The following is a 15,722-nucleotide window of genomic DNA, read 5'->3' as shown; positions in this document are numbered from 1 at the left end:
GCTCTCTGCATCGGTCACACACTCATATGTGCTCCCCCAGGTGATGCGTTGGCCTTTGGGCGGCAAGTTGAAGTGGTTGACGACTGTCTGTGGTATTTTGTCCTTTTGACCTTAGCGTCGACGTCCCATGACAACCCACCTTGCCCCCGTTGAGCGCGACCACCTCGTCATGTCAAATGCTGTGATCAGCCCATCGGACCCTCCCGTACCGGAGGCCCTTGAAGAGGTATGTGTGCAGGACAAAGTCGATTGGATAGTTGCTTTGGCTCATGATGATGGTCAAATGAGAACGAGGAATGATGAGGAATGAGGCGGTTATGGATATTTAAGACGTGATTGATTTTTATTGTTCACCATTCATTCTTCAACATTCAACTATACACCATGGCACCCGTCACCAGACAAGCTTCCTATCCCAATGTCATGGAATCGTCCCCAAACTTTGTGACACCGACGAGAGGGGTAGAAAGAAGACTTCTGAGACAACAGGAGGTGGGTAGAGATTGCTCGCATGACTGACGATCAGGGGTTCGTAGCGGACCTCGCTTCGGACGGTGCTGACAATGCCGACAATGCCGGGCGGACAGTGAGTGCTAGCCAACACATGAGCTCATCCCAGCTGCATGTACGCCGCGAGGAGGTGCAGGAGGTGCAGTCAAGTTTGGGGGTGGCCAAGAGGATAATGGACCGGGTGGCGGCTCGGGGTGCAGAGGTGAGCAAATGAGAGAACGGCTCTGATGAAAGATCCTCATCCCTTCGTCGGCGCCATCACCATCAATCCGTCAAACTTGCCGATCTCGCTTAAAGCCATTACCTCTGTCATCACTTCCGTCCCCTCCGTCCCCTCCTTGCCCTTGCCGATCACCATCACCCCGTCCATCACCTCCCCGTCCATCAACCCCTCCATCACCTCCCCGTCGTCCAAACACCCTACTCAAGGCTCGAGATCAAGCCAAGCACGTCCTGCAAGCCATGCAGGATGATGCTGAGCAGATGGACGGGCTGAAAGAGTGGTATATGGGCGCGTTGAATGATATTGAGGCGGTGGCAAAAGATGCCGTGGAGAAGGTGAAGGTGATCGAGGATGCGGCAATGGAGGTCCATGCTGTGAAGGCTGGAGTCGAGGCTGCGGCAAAAGATATCGAGGGTGCAGCCGTTGAGGTCAAGGCCCGGGTCAAGGATGCAGCCGTGAAGATCAAAGCTGGAGTCAGGCCTATGGTCGAGGCTGCGACTGCGGACATCAAGGCTGAGGTTGAGGCCCAGGTCGAGGCTGCGACTGTGGAGGTCAGGGCTGGAGTCGAGGCTGCGACTGTGGAGATCAGGACCGCAGTTGAGGATGCGGCCGTTGAGATCAAAGCCTGGGTCGAGGCTGCGGCGAAAGATGTCGCAAAAGATGTCGAGGGTGCAGCCATTGAGGTCAAGGCCCGGGTCGAGGACGCGGCCATTGAGATCAGGGCTGGAGTCGAGGCTGTCAAGGCCAAGGGGCAGGATGCAGGGGACGTCTTGGATGAGATCATGGAGAAGGCTCGAGAGGGTTATGATTCTTGGGAGACGGATGTAGACGCGAGCAAGCGAAGACTGGCGGATGCAGAGCGGGCCTGGTCGGAGCGGTCAAGGCAGATGGAGCGGGAGCGAGTGACGCAGATGGAGGAAATGGAGCGAGCCTCTGTGGAGCGGTTGACGCGGACGGAGCGGGCGAGCATGGAGAGGATGGCCCGGATGGAGACGGAGCGCTCGGAGCAATTGAGGCGGATGGAGACGGAGCGAGTGGCCAAGATGAAGCAGATGGAGCGGGCAAGCATGGACAGGATGAGCCAAATGGAGCAGGCTGTGCAAGACCGTTCGATCCAGATGGAGGAGCGGTTGAGGCAGATGCAGGAGACCGAACGAGCGTGCAGGGAGAGAATGGAGGAGCAGGAGCGAGCTGTGCAAGACCGAGTCAATCAACAAGCTCAGGAAGCCATGGACTCGATCAGCAAAGCTGCAGACTCGGTCGATCAACAAGCTCAGGAAGCCACAAACTCGATCAGCACCTCTTCAGACCGAGTCAGTCACCAAGCTCAGGAAGCCATGAGCTCGATCACCAAAGCTGCCGACTCGGTCGATCAAAAAGCTCTGACAACCCGCAACTTTATCATCTCCGCTCAGATCCAAATTGATCAACGAGCTCAAGATGAAATCAGCTCCATCAGCTCCTCCTCAAACTCGGTCCATCAATACGCTCAGAAGACCCTCAACTGTATGAGCGCCGCTCAGATCCGAGTCAATCAACAAGCTCAAGATGCCATTAGCAAAGCTGCGGACTCGGTCGATCAACAAGCTCAGGAAGCCACGAGCTCGATCAGCAACTCTGCAGACTCGGTCGATCAACATGCTTGGACGACCTGCAACTTTATCAGCTCCGCTGAGATCCGAGTCGATCAATACGCTCAAGATGCCATCAGTACGATCAGCTCCGCTTCAGACCGGGTGGAGCCGCCCCGTCCAGCCGTCAAGACCCGTCCAGCTGAGGCCCGTCCAGCTGCGACTCCAGTTGCGACCCGCCCCGCTGCGACCGCTGCGACTCGTCCAGCTGCGACTCCCGCTGTGGATCGTCCAGCAAAGAAGAGACGGACAGTCCCGAAGACTGGTCCTCGAAAGCCGACTGGTCCTCCAAAGCCTAAATGTCCCTTGATGAGTCCATCGACGTCTCCGGTTCCAGTCCAACCTGCACCTGCACCTGCACCAGCACCGGCACCCGCACCTGCGATGTCAGCGAAGGACAAGATCAAAGCTGGAGACAGGAGTTTTGCCAATTTTACCGCTGCCATGGAAGATGATCTTTCATTTGAATGGTGGCAGACACAGTATAGCATGCCTGGCAATGATTGGGACCTCAGGCGTTGGATCATGGGAGGTTGGGAGAAGGCTGAAGAGCTGAGAAACCACAGGAGGTTGTATGGAGCCTGAAGAAGCGTCTGTCTTGTACCGTATTCATGATTAGCATCATGACATTATATGTCTCTGTTGACGTCAGCAAGCCTCCGGATCGAAGCATACTCACACCAAATCCATGACCATGTCCTCGTCGGCGTCCTCCTGGTCCTCCGGGTGGTCCTCCCCGTCGCCCATCTCCTTGTCCACCGCATGGTCCACCTCCCCGTCGCCCATCTCCTCCTCATCCTCATCCTCGTCCTCGTCCGCGTCCTAATCCTGAGCCTCCTACTTGTCGGACGGCTCCTCTTTTTCCACCTCGTCCACCTCCACATCCACCAAAGCTCGCATTTGCTTGGCCAGACGAGTCTCCAGCATGGCCTGCCGCCGCCTGCGCTGAGCCTCAAGCTCTGCTTTTGCCATCTTGACAAGGTGATCATCCAGCGACTTCCCCCCGTTGCCGTCCCCATCGTCCATGTCCGCTGTGATCACGTGTGCATGATCGTCGTCGGTCGCTTTGAACATGAGCTGAGTGATATGTGCAGCACGACGTCCTATCTCCGCAACCCAGACATCAGACGTGCCCTCGACGGTGATCGGATGATAGAGGACTGTCTGGGTCTGGCCTCATTGCCAGCTCCTGCCGATGAATTGATAGTCTGCATCTGTCGACCAGCCCACGTCAAAGTTGAACAGCGTCGTGCATTCAGGGTAGGACCAACTGGTCTCGCCCATGTCGGTGATGAGGGTGATACGGCATGTCTTGACTTTGATGCATACCTCATCATCACCTAGGAAGAATCCAAGCATTCGAGAGACATGAGGAGTGGCAGATCGAACTTTTCTCAAGATGAGTTCTCTGTTGAGTTGATTTTCAATCCACGACGAGTTCTCCGAGGCTGAGAAAGCCAGGAACTAAAAGCTACCCCGCTCGAAAATTCACCTTGAGCGATCTTCCAAGTAGAATGTCGAGCCACATAGCTCATAGACAACAAATATACATATTGACCAGGAGAGCATCTCGTGATCTCGGCTTGCATTCTGTGGAATACATAGAACAAGTCGACCAACGCTTTTGAGCTCCGGGAAGTGTAGTTAGCAGCTAGACGTTTGTATCAGGCGATTCATCAGAGCTCAAAAACGATGCAGTGGCTCCATTAAAGGGTAGTTAGATGTCGTGCTATTGTCAAATGGCGGGTGTTCACTCTGGCTAAAGGATGTCCGAGGCGCCCGATGGGGTCATACCACTAGGTGTCGCGAAAGCTTCGATTTTCTTGTCCAAATGAGAAGTGCTAGCAAGGAATAAGAAAGCAGCGACTCCGAGCCAGAGCACCCAAGCTTGTGACTTAGCTGTCTCGCCTGCATAGACATTTAGATCTACTATGCGAGGCTGCACGACTCTAAGCTCATATCGACAACCGCAGGCCCAGCTTGTGTCAATCTTCCATTGAAGCGACCTGAGGTGATGACTACACCCAGTCCGGCAACCTTGTCAGTCCCTCTCCAGCATGTACTTGTTGCATATGACCGTTTATTTGGTGCGCAGATCTTCACCTCGGGGGATCAGACTATCATTCGTCATAGAGTTCAGGTTTAACACTCGCATGACCGATGCTTCACAGAGCATGCATCGAGATCTTCCGGTCACCTCATTTCAATTTTGATACATAGCCACCTCTGGCACCAGCTTCTCATAAGTAGAAGGGTGAATTCCTGAGGCTCCAATAGCACAGCGAGTTATTGTGCTCTCCCAACAACTTTTCAATCCCGACGAGCGAATGATGTGATTACAGGTCTCAGAGACTGGTACACCCGGACTATTTGCATTTAGCTGGGCTGTAATCGAGCAAGTCTCCACTTGAATGACCGTGAAGTCCCAATATTTCTGGAAGGGGCGTGAAGCACCTATCCATCCATGGAGTCACGGTCATGCAGACGAGGCAGATATGAGCTGATGTCAGCCGTGGCACGGGACGGAGCCATGGTCTTAAAGCCGTAACGCCGGACCCACTCGACCGGCAAACATTGGCAACCTTGCATGGGACGCCTCGGGAAGGAGGTATTGACGTGAGAGCCTCGCTCATGCTTGTTCTTGATCGAGATTTCCAGCGAGACTCTCAGAAAATCTGCCTTCCAGGCAAGATGACCTGCTTAACGTTTTCGCAATCTGAGTTAACTGAGTGGAAGAGTCAGCGGTCTTGCAGGTCCCGTGCCATGGACATCTTTTCGTCGCCTTATGCCGTCAGAATGTCTAGGCAATGGACAGAGCCGCAGAGGCCTTTGAGACTGCACTTATTTGAATGCATAAGCGTCACAGTGATTAGCAATAACATATCTGCCTGGTGGCAGGAGAACAAGCATCCGTATGCTAGGTGGCATCGGTATTCCGAGATGTTTGATATCCAAAGAGTAAGGTAGACTCCAAAGAGTGAGGGAGATTGTGCGCTGTCACTGTACTCCAGAGCCGTCATTCGGATGAGGCGTCGAGGCATGCGATGCTCGATTTGGTGGATGTTGGGAGGCGGAGCCTTCTGCCGATGAGTAAGTGACAGCGCCGAAGTAACCAGAGCTGTGTGATGATTTTGAGGATCTGCGGGTACTGGAGGCATATCTGAGACGTTAAGCCGCATTCGAGACGGTGCTACTCACGGAGATACTGATCCCCAAACGTCTTCTACTGATCCCAGGACATATCGTTTGTCCAGGGGTGTGTCTGCTCTCCAGCCCAGTCTGTACATTGCTAATTGGTCTCCCTTTGCTGCAGCACGTCTCAGCGCGTCAGCCTCATCAGGAGTCATCCCATCCGGAACGGTGTTGCGATGTGCCGCAGCATATTGCTGAGGATCTGATACGGCGGAATTGGCGGAACTTCGGGTGCTTCCTGGTGGAGTCCTTCGACTTTTAGTCGAAGTGAATGAGCCATGAGGAGCCAAGACAGGTCCGACATTGCGGACTCGAGGGCTTTTCCGACTACTGCGACTCTCGTGAGATGGAGAGGAAGCTGGATCGGAGGGGGGCTTGGGGGTGGGATGTTCATAAATTTCATAGACTGAAGAAGGAGAGGGCGTGCCATCGAAGAGTAAACTTTGTTCAGCGGACAGAGGTCGTTGATGGCTTGACGGTCTACTGTTTTCTCCGTAGTACGTCCGGAACGGCGAGTATGCAGGGGGTCGCCGCGAAGACGACCCAGTCCGACTCGGTTGAGATGTATCCGATTGCTGCATCGGTGCAAAATAAGAATCGGTGACGGCGGTATGGTACGGAGAGCCTGAGATGAGTTCGCTGATGCCCCAGGACGCTGGAGGGGATGGCAAGGGTAATCGGGGTCCGCTGCCTCCACCATGACTCGATAAGGTCATGCCCCCCTGTCTGCTTGATGAGGCTCGCTCTACCGCGTATTGGCTCGGCGGCAAAGGCCCAAGTAGGTCGTGCGCTTCTGAGCTGGAGACGACGCTTGGTGCGGATGACGAAGGCGTGGTGACCCCCATTGATGTGGACGGGGTGGAGACTGGTTCAGACGGTGTGGCATCTGGCAGGGATCCGACAGGGTTCTCGGCATCTGTGACCGATAACCTCTGAAAAGGGTCGGTCAAAGATTTGGGATCGTCTGGGGTAGAGAATACCGAGGTTGAGGGTGTGGAAGATCCCTGGCGCTCCCTGCTGCCCTGAAGACTCTTTTTGCGTGTGGAGTCTGATGGTGACAACGAGGAGGACTCGTCCGATGTGGTTGATGAGGAAGAGGGATGTAGCGGGGACGGGAAGGGGGCGTTGTATTGTTCGCCTTCACAAGAATCAGCTTCAGAAGCTTCAGGCGCTTGGAAGAAGCGAATGTTACTCACGACTGCTGTTCGGCTCAACTCCCTTTGACTTCCTGGGTCGAGCGGGAGCCTCAGAGGAGCCGACTGCGTTAGGACTTTCGCCTGCAGATTTTGACGTCCCCTGAACATCTTCCGTTGCCATCCTCCCCACCTCGAATTCCGAGCCGGATAGCTTAGCTCGACTTGGACTCTTAGTTTTGGCGGTTTCAAGCCCAGCAGAGCATAAATACTTGAACCGGCCTGAAGGCCAGTCCGAGATTCACGAGGTGATGTGTGTTGGTTAGTGGGAGGACTCTTCAAATTGCTGTCACTGCTGTTCCGATTGGTTGTTGAAGGGCACAGAGAATCCAACTCCGCAGTGTGAAGCAGTGACCGTTCCAGACGATGTGTCTGAGTTCCAAGCTAGAAGTGTCTACCAAGAAGAGGTTTGTCACGCACACTTTCCTTCTTCTGTGCCTCCTTTTCCTTTTCTCTAGCCGATCACACTTTCTGGACCGGCAATTGATTTTGAAGGAATCGAGGGCGGCCGCTGCGACCTGGAGTGTGGTGAATGGTCGTTTGTCGAGGATTGAGAGCAGAACGGGGCCAGATACTTGACGGATGGAAGTTCGTGGATGATGGTGAACGACGTAGAAGTTGAGATCCAATGATGATTATTATACGGTGAATGGTGAATTGACTCTCCCGCCCGTCCGCACCCGCGCCGCCTCTCTTCGTGAGAAAGTAGTAGTAGAGAAAGGTGAGATTAATTTTTCCAGTCAAAGCATCTGTCTGGGTCGTCGATCTTCAGATATTCAAACCAGATCGGAGATGGGGGCAACGCGTACCTGTCCACGCACGCGAGACTAATTACGTAATAGCATAGACAGTCGCTGGCATGCATGCTCCAGCAAGACATCCGGAAGCCCTGTCAGAACGAGAAGGGGGACTGATTCGATGCAGCAGCTATGCATTTTTGGTGCTGGTCAAAAAAGGGTCGTCGAAGCCATGAATCAAAATGAGAGTTTCGAAGTGAGAGAGAATTTACAAATCGAGGTTGGAATAGGAGATGTGCTTCAGTGACGAACTGATGCGTAGACTCGTGCATGCCACCCCTAGTACCTCTACTGACCCCGTTTCTTCAGGTTGGTGGCGAGCTGGGATGATTGCTTCAGCGATGGTGGATCATGGCCACTCACCCATTCAAGGCCCTCGTACAAACCATCTCCAGAGGTAGCACATGCAGCCTGGATGTACCAAGCTCTTTGCCTCAAGGAGTGGAGTCCGAGCTTGTCTGTGATCTCGGCGGCATTCATGGCGTTGGGAAGATCCTGCACGATCAGCTTGAAAGTCCAAGTGACGGAAACTCACCTGTTTGTTGGCAAAGACCAAGAGGAGGGCGTCTCGCAACTCATCCTCACTCAACATGCGTTGCACTGTCATATTGTCAGCAAGCAGTGCTAGTCTAGGCGAACTCACGTTCCTCGCGAGCCTCGGTGATACGTTCCCGATCGTTGGAATCGACGACAAAGATGATACCCTGAGTGTTTTGGAAATCTGAACGGCTTATCAGTAGTTGACCGGGCGCGACAAGCTGATGGGCTGCGGAACTGACAGTGACGCCATAGCGGTCTGATCTTGTCCTGACCACCGACATCCCAGACCGTGAAGGAAATGTTCTTGTACTCGACAGTCTCGACATTGAATCCTAAAAAATACACATCGTCAGTCGCGTGCCCTGGCTGAAACCAATGCGCGCACCAATTGTGGGGATGGTTGTGACGATTTCTCCCAACTTCAACTTGTACAAAATGGTGGTTTTACCGGCGGCATCGAGACCAACCATCAGAATACCTAAATGTCGATCCAGTCAGCGATGGCTCGTCTCCTAAGCCTCGATGTGAAGAGCATTGGGGATTGTTTGACTAACGCATTTCCTTCTTGCCGAAAAGGCCTTGAAGCAGTCGACTGACGGAGAGACCCATCTTACAGAGATCGAACGATGGATTAAGGAGAAGAGGGAAGGGTCGAGAGCGTGTGCACTACTCTGACGGGTCGTTGTGGTCTAGGAGGAAGAACGAGGAGAACGTGGCAAAGACAGTTGCGAGTACGAGGTGGGACGCGGGCGTGGAGGGAGGGGAAGGGGGGGAATGGGAAGGGGGTTGGAGATAACGCCGATATGACAGAATATTTTATGTGGCACTTTATGATCATATCTTTCCTTTAAAACGTTAGAGGCGTCACGCACGTGCTATGGACCGCATCCATTTGCGCCTGACGGAGTCTGCTACTTGTGCATGCACTACCACCATGCCATCCCAACAGCAAGTACAGGGAGCCAACGATAACTCTCAGGTAGGCGTTACGCTACCTTCTGACTTCCGAACTTGCTCACCTTGATCGATAGGACTCCACAGCCATGCCATCCTCCAGCTCCAATCAGAATCTATACGACCGATTCTTCCAACCGTGAGAGAGCCAAAGATGAATGTACAGTGGGATGCTCATAGTTCAATCTGTAGATTCTCCGCTGGAGCTACCAAGCTCTTGCCTCCAAAAGGCGCCGGAATGCGCTTCAAGAGCAAACGAGCCGATCGTATCCCTGATGAGTACGTCTTAGACTGAGGCATCATGTTTGATCAAACGGAACAGCCCTGCCCGACCTTTGGTCAATGACCTGCATTCTATCGATGACCCTGCAATGCGTCTACGCGTTCCAAGTGCGTGATTGTGACCTTCCTTTTGGTCCTGACCTCAGCCGACAGAGAAAATCCCTACACCTGTCAAGGTAGAGGCCAAGGTTTGGTTCGCAAACGAGAGAACCTTCATTTCTTACGTCTCGACTGGGTTACTCTTGTCGAGTATCGCCTCTGGACTATTACTTGGAGCTAAGGATTCCATGGCTCGTTGGTTCGCCCTTGCATATGCTATCATGTGAGTGCAGGCTAATTCGCGCCGTGCTGAAGTCCTGAAGCTCCGCTGGTATCTTGATATACGGCTGGATCATCTTTCAGAGACGTTTGACCATGATCTCTGCTCGTGACGCGGGGAGCTTCGGTGGGTGCTCACCCCCTGGCCCTCATTGACCACTGCAGACATTGTATGGGGCCCGCTCGCGATTTGCGTGGCTTTGTTCTTCGCGATCTTAATCAACTTCATCGTGCGAGTCCAGGAAGCGAAACGCGTGTCTGGCGTGTCTGTAGTGTCGTTCACTCAAGTGTGGTCATCGATCCCCAGAGGGGCATGACCAGATGCATACAAAGAACCCTGATAACTCATAATTTTTCTCAAGCGTCAGTCGATTTGTACGCCTGTAGATAACATGCAATGCTTTAGCAGACGCAACCTTGACAGTCAGTGACGTACCGCCATGTCCGCGTCAAGCTCCTCTGCCGACTTTTTGGCAGGGCGAGGATTTCGAGCACGACCAGCGCCTCGGCCCCTGCTGACAGCTTTGCCTCGGGTAGGCGCCGCTGGGGCGACACGAGAAGCGAGGGAGACCATTTGGTTGGGATCAAGAGCGATCTCCACTTTCATCGGGCGCTCTGAAATGAGAGCCATGTTCAGTGAGTGTTTTTAATGAAGCAGATTAGGTTCAATCCTCACGGTTGTCAATCATTCTGTTGTGATCTGGACGTTTAGCTGTATGACCATGATCTAGGCTCACATGAAGCATGAGCTTTGTTCGCGTCTCCCTTGTTCTTGAAGAGGATCGTGGCCTGTCCTGTGCTCTTGCCAGTAGCCGTATAGGTCATCTGAACGGACTTGACGGGCCCGACTGTGGACTGCATAAGATCCTACAGAATCAGTCCTGATCTGGTCATTTCTGACTCACCCTAACTGCGGCCTCAGTCACGTCGTTGGGTAAGTTGCTGATGATAATCTTCATAGCGTCCGCGGCGAAGGCTTTAGCGGGGGGAGCGGTCGCAGCAGATTTTGGCGTCTGCCCAGCATATCGAGCTCGAGCTCCTGATTGAGGCGCTGATGCACCTCTGCGTGCTCCACCTCGTCCATTCCTCCCGCGACGAGGCTTGGACGCAATGATCTTCGTGGAAGCGTGAGTGATTGAACTGATGGAAAATTAACGGGGCGCCGACCGACCTCTTCGAGTGACTTGTCAATATCCATGATAATCCGTCGCTTTTGAGAAAGAGATGATGCGAGGCTCTGTGAACGGCTGGATGCTACAGAACACCTGGAATGAGGAGTAAGATGAGGGGGCGAAGGTTGAATTGGTCGGGGCTGAAATATGGTGGCGGAGTCTTCAACGCGAAAACGGAATCAAAAATGTTCCATATTGCCGCCTGGAATTAGAGTGGCACAGCTTGATTCACCTTTGGATACATGCATCTCACGACCCTTTTCTACAATTGTCCATCAAGATAAAGAGGAGTACGGGAGGGGCTGGAGGTCAGCCCGAGCCCTTTCTCAGGCCGGGGCCTCTTTCACGGCCTGATCCTTTCGCCTCGCCTTCCAGCCTGAAGAGTGACCTGCGGGCAGCGTCCGCCTTCGAGCAATGCTACTAGGTGTAGGAGAGGGAGCTGCCGCTCTGCTCTTGCCCGCTACTGCAGTCCTCGTGAGGAATGCCGCTCGAGCACGAGCAGGGTCACCGATGCGAACTTCGTAGCCGCCTGGAGGGGCATCATCGTCCGAGTCTGATGGATCCATGATGTCGTTCGAGGTGTATGCGACTGGCGCCGGCTTACTCGGTATCAGGCTAGGCTCAATCTTCGGCGCCGAATACTCTGGCTGAGTCGCGGAGACGGGCTTTCGTCCAGAGCTCTCTACAACGTAGTAGCCCCCGGCGGGAGCTTCGTCATCAGAATCGGACGGTAGCATGAAATCAGGGTCGGCTTTGACCATGCGTACGGATGGTGGCGGGGTAGACGAGCGGGAAGAGAGGATAGACGGGGATTTAGTGTCCCTCTTGGGCTGTCCAGAAGGTCAGCTTAACTCTTACGTAGCGCGAGAAGAAACTCGCCAATTGCATGCCAATGAGGAAGTGATCTTGATTCTCGATCAGGAATTCCAATACCTGTTGGGATAGGACATGATCTCGAGGGCGCATCACATGGACAGGGTGCGACAGCACTCCGGGTTGGAAAATCAGGGCCAGATCTACGCTGTCAGTTGCCAGATTACCAGATGACCTACTCGGTGCAGTCATAAGGTTCTGTTCCGAGTTGTTGGCGAATACGTGTAGCAAATCGAGAACATAGAGCAGGAGGTATTGGTTCACGGGGGGTAGGGCTCGGATCAGTTCTTTGTAGCGGTCAATTGTTTCCTGCACAGCTTCCGCGTCCAGCCCTTCTCGGAACTGATAACCATGAGCATTGTCACAGATCGACGAAACGTACTTGATCGTAAAATTCAAAGGGGATGATGGGCTCAGGCATTTGAGTCAGAAACCTGATGGTGTGAGCTACTGACTTCCAGAGTAAGAGCCTACCGCCGGAAAATGGTCGCGACATCATGGGTGGTGTATGGCAATACCTTCCAGTTGATGTTCTTCCCATACTGTAGTACCACAGATTAGCAGACAGTTTGAATAGAGTCGTTGAATGGCAACAGATAACATGCCTTCGGGCCAGAATCAAAGACTGCCTGCAGATCCCTCATTCGCTTGGTGCTACCAGATATTCGGAAAGCACCCTCTACTTCTGTGCCATTCTCTTTGAGGTAGAGACCGCACTTGGCGACGACCACCGGGATCACGCTGACTCGTCAGTTCCACAGACGACCCCGTTATGACCCACCCCCAGACATATAAAGAACCGTCTTCCGCGGCCGTTGAAATCTGGACAGACGCATATTTGATCGATTCTGACAGCGGTACACCAAAGACTCTTGGCCCTTCGGCCGGGCCCTGATCGCGAAAAGCCTTCCACCATAGCTTGAGGCCTTGAGCCCTCTCTCTGTCTGCATCCGTGGGAGGCGACGTTGAGCCGAGGAATGAGGGAGAATTGTCAACATCGCCTGGAGTATAGTTGGAGGCAGAGGGATAGGCCATTCTGCCCTTGGCAGGAGCTGGGGAGGGTCTGGTGGAGACCATGATGTGACAGTACGCCGGCTGCGTGTGAGCCTACACGGGAGACACAAGGCTCTGAGAGAAAGGCAGGAGGGATCAAGTCGAGGGAATCAGTCAATCCTGTGAGGAATCTCAAAGCCTAAGGTCAGTTCAGTGAGTCCCCTCGTTTTCGGATACGTTAAATACCAGAGTAGCAAGTTCTCCCGCGCTTCCCAATTCTTTCCTTTATCGGGAAAGCGGCGGCGGGGGAGCGACGAGAGGTGACGACACAAGAGTTCAGGCACGAGGTTTCATTTTTCATTAGGTTTTTCTCTCTCTCTCCCAGACACAAAAAAAGGTAATCCCCCAATTAGCAAAAAGATGATCTCCCAAACTTTCTAATGTCGACCTCGCCCGGGATCTCACAAAGCCATGGATAAAAAGATAGTCTCCGTCCTGTGCTCATTCCCCAGGATGACCATTGTCCCACGAATCACACAGACTATGGACCTGACCTGGTGCGAGACCACTCGCGGACACTCTCCACCAGCCTCGCAATCGCTTCTGAATCCCCGTTTCTCACATCATTAATGCTTACCCCAGCAGTGTCCACTCCTGCATCGATCAAAATGTCCATCATGGCGAACAAGCCCGAAATGCTAGGCTGTCCATCTTCAGGTGCGAACGCATTAGGAGGTACGGGAGGATTCGGTTCAATCCCTGACAGGTGGCGAACAAGTAGGAAAACGACCTCGCCCGATACGAAGGAGTCGGGAATGGTCGAAGCTCGTGGATACTGGGATGGTAGATGATCATTCACAAACTTGACCAATTCGTCTGAGCGTCCCGGGTCCTGCGCAGTCAGCATCAATGACTTTGATCTGCCTCACCAAGTTGTTATTTGACGGGCTGCGTAATTCACGGCTGGGTCGCGAGGGCAAGCTGACCCTCTTACCCGCGTCAAGACTCATCAAGACGCTGGCATCATGCGCCGTCAGCTGATTCGTGTTCTCCCGCCTTGTCGCTCGCTGAGTGGCTTCTCGGGTGGCGGGTGAAGGTGGCCTCGGGCTCATCGCTTGCGCCTCCGCGAGGGGAATGGTGGGAATGTTGCAAGATGAAGTCACAGGCACGGTGTAATCTCGAGCAATAGTAGCCTTGATGAGAGCCTTCATCCACTCCCTTACCGTAGACTGTTCAGACGAGGAAAAGGCATGTGGTTTGTCATTTCCGACCAATTTGAAGGCGTATGAACCCGGATGGGCGTTCTCATCCATTATCACGCGGTAGCCTCGCAAATCGATATTTCCCTTGACACGATCCTCGTCGGCGCTCTTCATGTAGTAAAGATGAGAACCCTTGAGGACAAAGAATCTCATCTTCCAGCTTCCGTAGCGTTCGCCTTTCTTCCGCATATAGCCGGAGTGGTCTGGCGTACCGATTTGCTGCAGAGCCTTGGCACCACCAGACGCTGCACGGTTGAAGGTAGGAGTTACAGGTTGGATTTGATGGGTTAGAGTAGTCGCACCGAGACGAGCGCGAGTGTCACCAGGCGATGCAGTGCTGTCATGCGAAAGGACACACATTATATGGGAAGCAATCAGGGGTAAGACAACGCGTCAACTTCAAGAAACGTTTTGAAGTCACTCACGGAGCCGGTTTTCGATTGCGTGAGAAGAAGCTTAAGCGATCTTTGCCGTCTATGCTGCTCTTCTTTTTGTGACTAGAGGATCCGGTAGATTCACGCTTAGTGGCAGACGATGCTGGCGTCATGGGACTGGATGGGACGCTGATTGTACGTTCGGGGATCGTCCCCATCGTTGTGGCAGGCGGTGCCATGTTGCCAGAGCCGGAAGTTGTCCTTCGTGTGTCTTTCCAAGCATCGTCCTGGTTCTCGCTGAACTCTGAAATTCGCGGTGATAATCCAGCGGGTGTCTGTGCGACGAGAGCAGTCGGTGGCGCGCTCATACCTCTCTGTAATGGAGAAGCAACCGGTTGTCGCAGCTCATTGATTGCTTGCGCAAGCTTCAATCGTTTGCCGAACTGAGGGATATCCAACTCTTTCAACAGATTGGCATCCAGCTCCAGTAGCAGATCGCCAGAAATTTCGTGCTCTTCGTCGTCAGCAAGCAGCATTGGCGATAAGAGCTCACCTTCTAGCTTGGCACATATGCCCTCATCGAAACCTTTTGACTTGGCCCACTTGACGACATCTTCGACACTCCATGACTTGGGGTTGCCCTGGTTAACAGGCGTCCCAGGCAGGGACAACGGCGGTTGTAGTTCATTGGCGACTGCTCTGCTCGATGGAGCACTGGAGCTATGCGACCGGGTGATAGAGCCATTCTCCTCGCGCTTTGGCTCTTCCTCATCGTCACTCTCGTCTGAATATATCAACCCCGTCACTCCACCGCTAGCGCGCTGTTTCTCCCTGTTGTCGTTGGCGAGTTTAGCCTGCGCTGCCAAACGCGCCCGCATGTCTTGACCGACGCCCAGTTCTTCCTCTTGCGAAGGCTGACCCATCGTCTCAATGGCGGTCTGAACAGAAGCAATCGTCTGATCCATGGATTCAGGTTCTGGAGTCTTCTCCCGAGGTTCGGCTTTGTCGTTCAAGGGTTTGGTCTCCTCTAGCGGAGTCGGTATGGGGGAGGCTTTTGGACTCGGTTCCGTCTCCTTTTTCTCAAGACTGAGCTCCTCAATATAGGTGGCAGGGAAGAGCCCCTCCTCGCCGCGCGCGTTCCGACCCTGTCGTCAATGCCAGGCCGGATAGAGTTGAGCTCACCCTCCACCAGCCATCTCCAAAGCCCTCGTCTCTCTCAATCACATCGATCAATTCCCCAGCCGCAAAGTCGAGCTCATCGCCATGCTCAGCCGTGAACGTATGCACTGCTCGGACTTGAGACATGGCTTCGCAGTTGTCTAATGGGCAGACGAAGTCCCCACGAGAAGCAGAGTAGCTGTGACGGCGTCTTTGTAACCGCTTAGATGGTCTTTTATTTAGAGGCGAA

At 53.6% G+C, this 15,722-nt stretch overlaps 8 protein-coding genes across 8 annotated transcripts; 2 read left to right on the top strand and 6 right to left on the bottom strand.

Annotated features, from left to right (window-relative positions):
• The first annotated feature begins 1,995 nt into the window (after positions 1 to 1,995).
• On the top strand, positions 1,996 to 2,956 carry BD324DRAFT_620948 (hypothetical protein). Its single transcript, XM_022015343.1, has one exon. It carries the CDS (start codon positions 2,071 to 2,073, stop codon positions 2,947 to 2,949), a length of 879 nt encoding a protein of 292 aa, XP_021872386.1. The 5' UTR covers positions 1,996 to 2,070; the 3' UTR covers positions 2,950 to 2,956.
• A 1-nt stretch (position 2,957) lies between these two features.
• Positions 2,958 to 4,081, bottom strand: BD324DRAFT_680194 (hypothetical protein). Its single transcript, XM_022019069.1, has 4 exons — positions 3,595 to 4,081; positions 3,232 to 3,534; positions 3,044 to 3,186; positions 2,958 to 3,003 (listed from the first exon to the last, which is right to left on the bottom strand). The coding sequence occupies exons 1-4, from the start codon at positions 3,721 to 3,723 to the stop codon at positions 2,994 to 2,996; spliced, it is 585 nt and encodes a 194-aa protein (XP_021872385.1). The 5' UTR covers positions 3,724 to 4,081; the 3' UTR covers positions 2,958 to 2,993.
• Positions 4,082 to 5,361: 1,280 nt separating this feature from the next.
• BD324DRAFT_649828 (hypothetical protein) lies at positions 5,362 to 6,873 on the bottom strand (the record flags this gene model as incomplete). Its single annotated transcript, XM_022018051.1, has 3 exons — positions 5,362 to 5,524; positions 5,563 to 6,694; positions 6,753 to 6,873. The coding sequence occupies 3 exons, from the start codon at positions 6,871 to 6,873 to the stop codon at positions 5,362 to 5,364; spliced, it is 1,416 nt and encodes a 471-aa protein (XP_021872384.1).
• A 754-nt stretch (positions 6,874 to 7,627) lies between these two features.
• BD324DRAFT_620943 (ADP-ribosylation facter) lies at positions 7,628 to 8,878 on the bottom strand. The gene is made up of 7 exons (XM_022015342.1): positions 8,641 to 8,878; positions 8,472 to 8,564; positions 8,326 to 8,418; positions 8,190 to 8,267; positions 8,082 to 8,146; positions 7,910 to 8,041; positions 7,628 to 7,867 (listed from the first exon to the last, which is right to left on the bottom strand). Exons 1-7 carry the CDS (start codon positions 8,693 to 8,695, stop codon positions 7,835 to 7,837), a joined length of 549 nt encoding a protein of 182 aa, XP_021872383.1. The 5' UTR covers positions 8,696 to 8,878; the 3' UTR covers positions 7,628 to 7,834.
• Positions 8,879 to 8,976: 98 nt separating this feature from the next.
• BD324DRAFT_620940 (putative vacuole fusion, non-autophagic-related protein) lies at positions 8,977 to 9,984 on the top strand. Its single transcript, XM_022015341.1, has 7 exons — positions 8,977 to 9,065; positions 9,118 to 9,179; positions 9,233 to 9,319; positions 9,363 to 9,430; positions 9,476 to 9,644; positions 9,685 to 9,767; positions 9,806 to 9,984. Exons 1-7 carry the CDS (start codon positions 9,021 to 9,023, stop codon positions 9,955 to 9,957), a joined length of 666 nt encoding a protein of 221 aa, XP_021872382.1. The 5' UTR covers positions 8,977 to 9,020; the 3' UTR covers positions 9,958 to 9,984.
• BD324DRAFT_620934 (hypothetical protein) lies at positions 9,985 to 10,932 on the bottom strand. Its single transcript, XM_022015340.1, has 6 exons — positions 10,812 to 10,932; positions 10,546 to 10,755; positions 10,378 to 10,507; positions 10,317 to 10,340; positions 10,077 to 10,255; positions 9,985 to 10,021 (listed from the first exon to the last, which is right to left on the bottom strand). Exons 1-6 carry the CDS (start codon positions 10,836 to 10,838, stop codon positions 9,998 to 10,000), a joined length of 594 nt encoding a protein of 197 aa, XP_021872381.1. The 5' UTR covers positions 10,839 to 10,932; the 3' UTR covers positions 9,985 to 9,997.
• A 107-nt stretch (positions 10,933 to 11,039) lies between these two features.
• BD324DRAFT_620932 (Rho GTPase activation protein) lies at positions 11,040 to 12,922 on the bottom strand. Its single transcript, XM_022015339.1, has 7 exons — positions 12,467 to 12,922; positions 12,291 to 12,426; positions 12,160 to 12,227; positions 12,068 to 12,119; positions 11,865 to 12,027; positions 11,692 to 11,828; positions 11,040 to 11,642 (listed from the first exon to the last, which is right to left on the bottom strand). The coding sequence occupies exons 1-7, from the start codon at positions 12,760 to 12,762 to the stop codon at positions 11,139 to 11,141; spliced, it is 1,356 nt and encodes a 451-aa protein (XP_021872380.1). The 5' UTR covers positions 12,763 to 12,922; the 3' UTR covers positions 11,040 to 11,138.
• Positions 12,923 to 13,015: 93 nt separating this feature from the next.
• Positions 13,016 to 15,676, bottom strand: BD324DRAFT_620926 (hypothetical protein). The gene is made up of 5 exons (XM_022015338.1): positions 15,497 to 15,676; positions 14,868 to 15,459; positions 14,366 to 14,828; positions 13,608 to 14,277; positions 13,016 to 13,570 (listed from the first exon to the last, which is right to left on the bottom strand). Exons 1-5 carry the CDS (start codon positions 15,617 to 15,619, stop codon positions 13,220 to 13,222), a joined length of 2,199 nt encoding a protein of 732 aa, XP_021872379.1. The 5' UTR covers positions 15,620 to 15,676; the 3' UTR covers positions 13,016 to 13,219.
• Between the last annotated feature and the right edge of the window lie 46 nt (positions 15,677 to 15,722).

Source organism: Kockovaella imperatae (assembly GCF_002102565.1).
Source record: "Kockovaella imperatae strain NRRL Y-17943 chromosome Unknown BD324scaffold_4, whole genome shotgun sequence".
NCBI lineage: Eukaryota > Fungi > Basidiomycota > Tremellomycetes > Tremellales > Cuniculitremaceae > Kockovaella > Kockovaella imperatae.
This window is presented reverse-complemented; position numbering and strand designations above follow the sequence as displayed.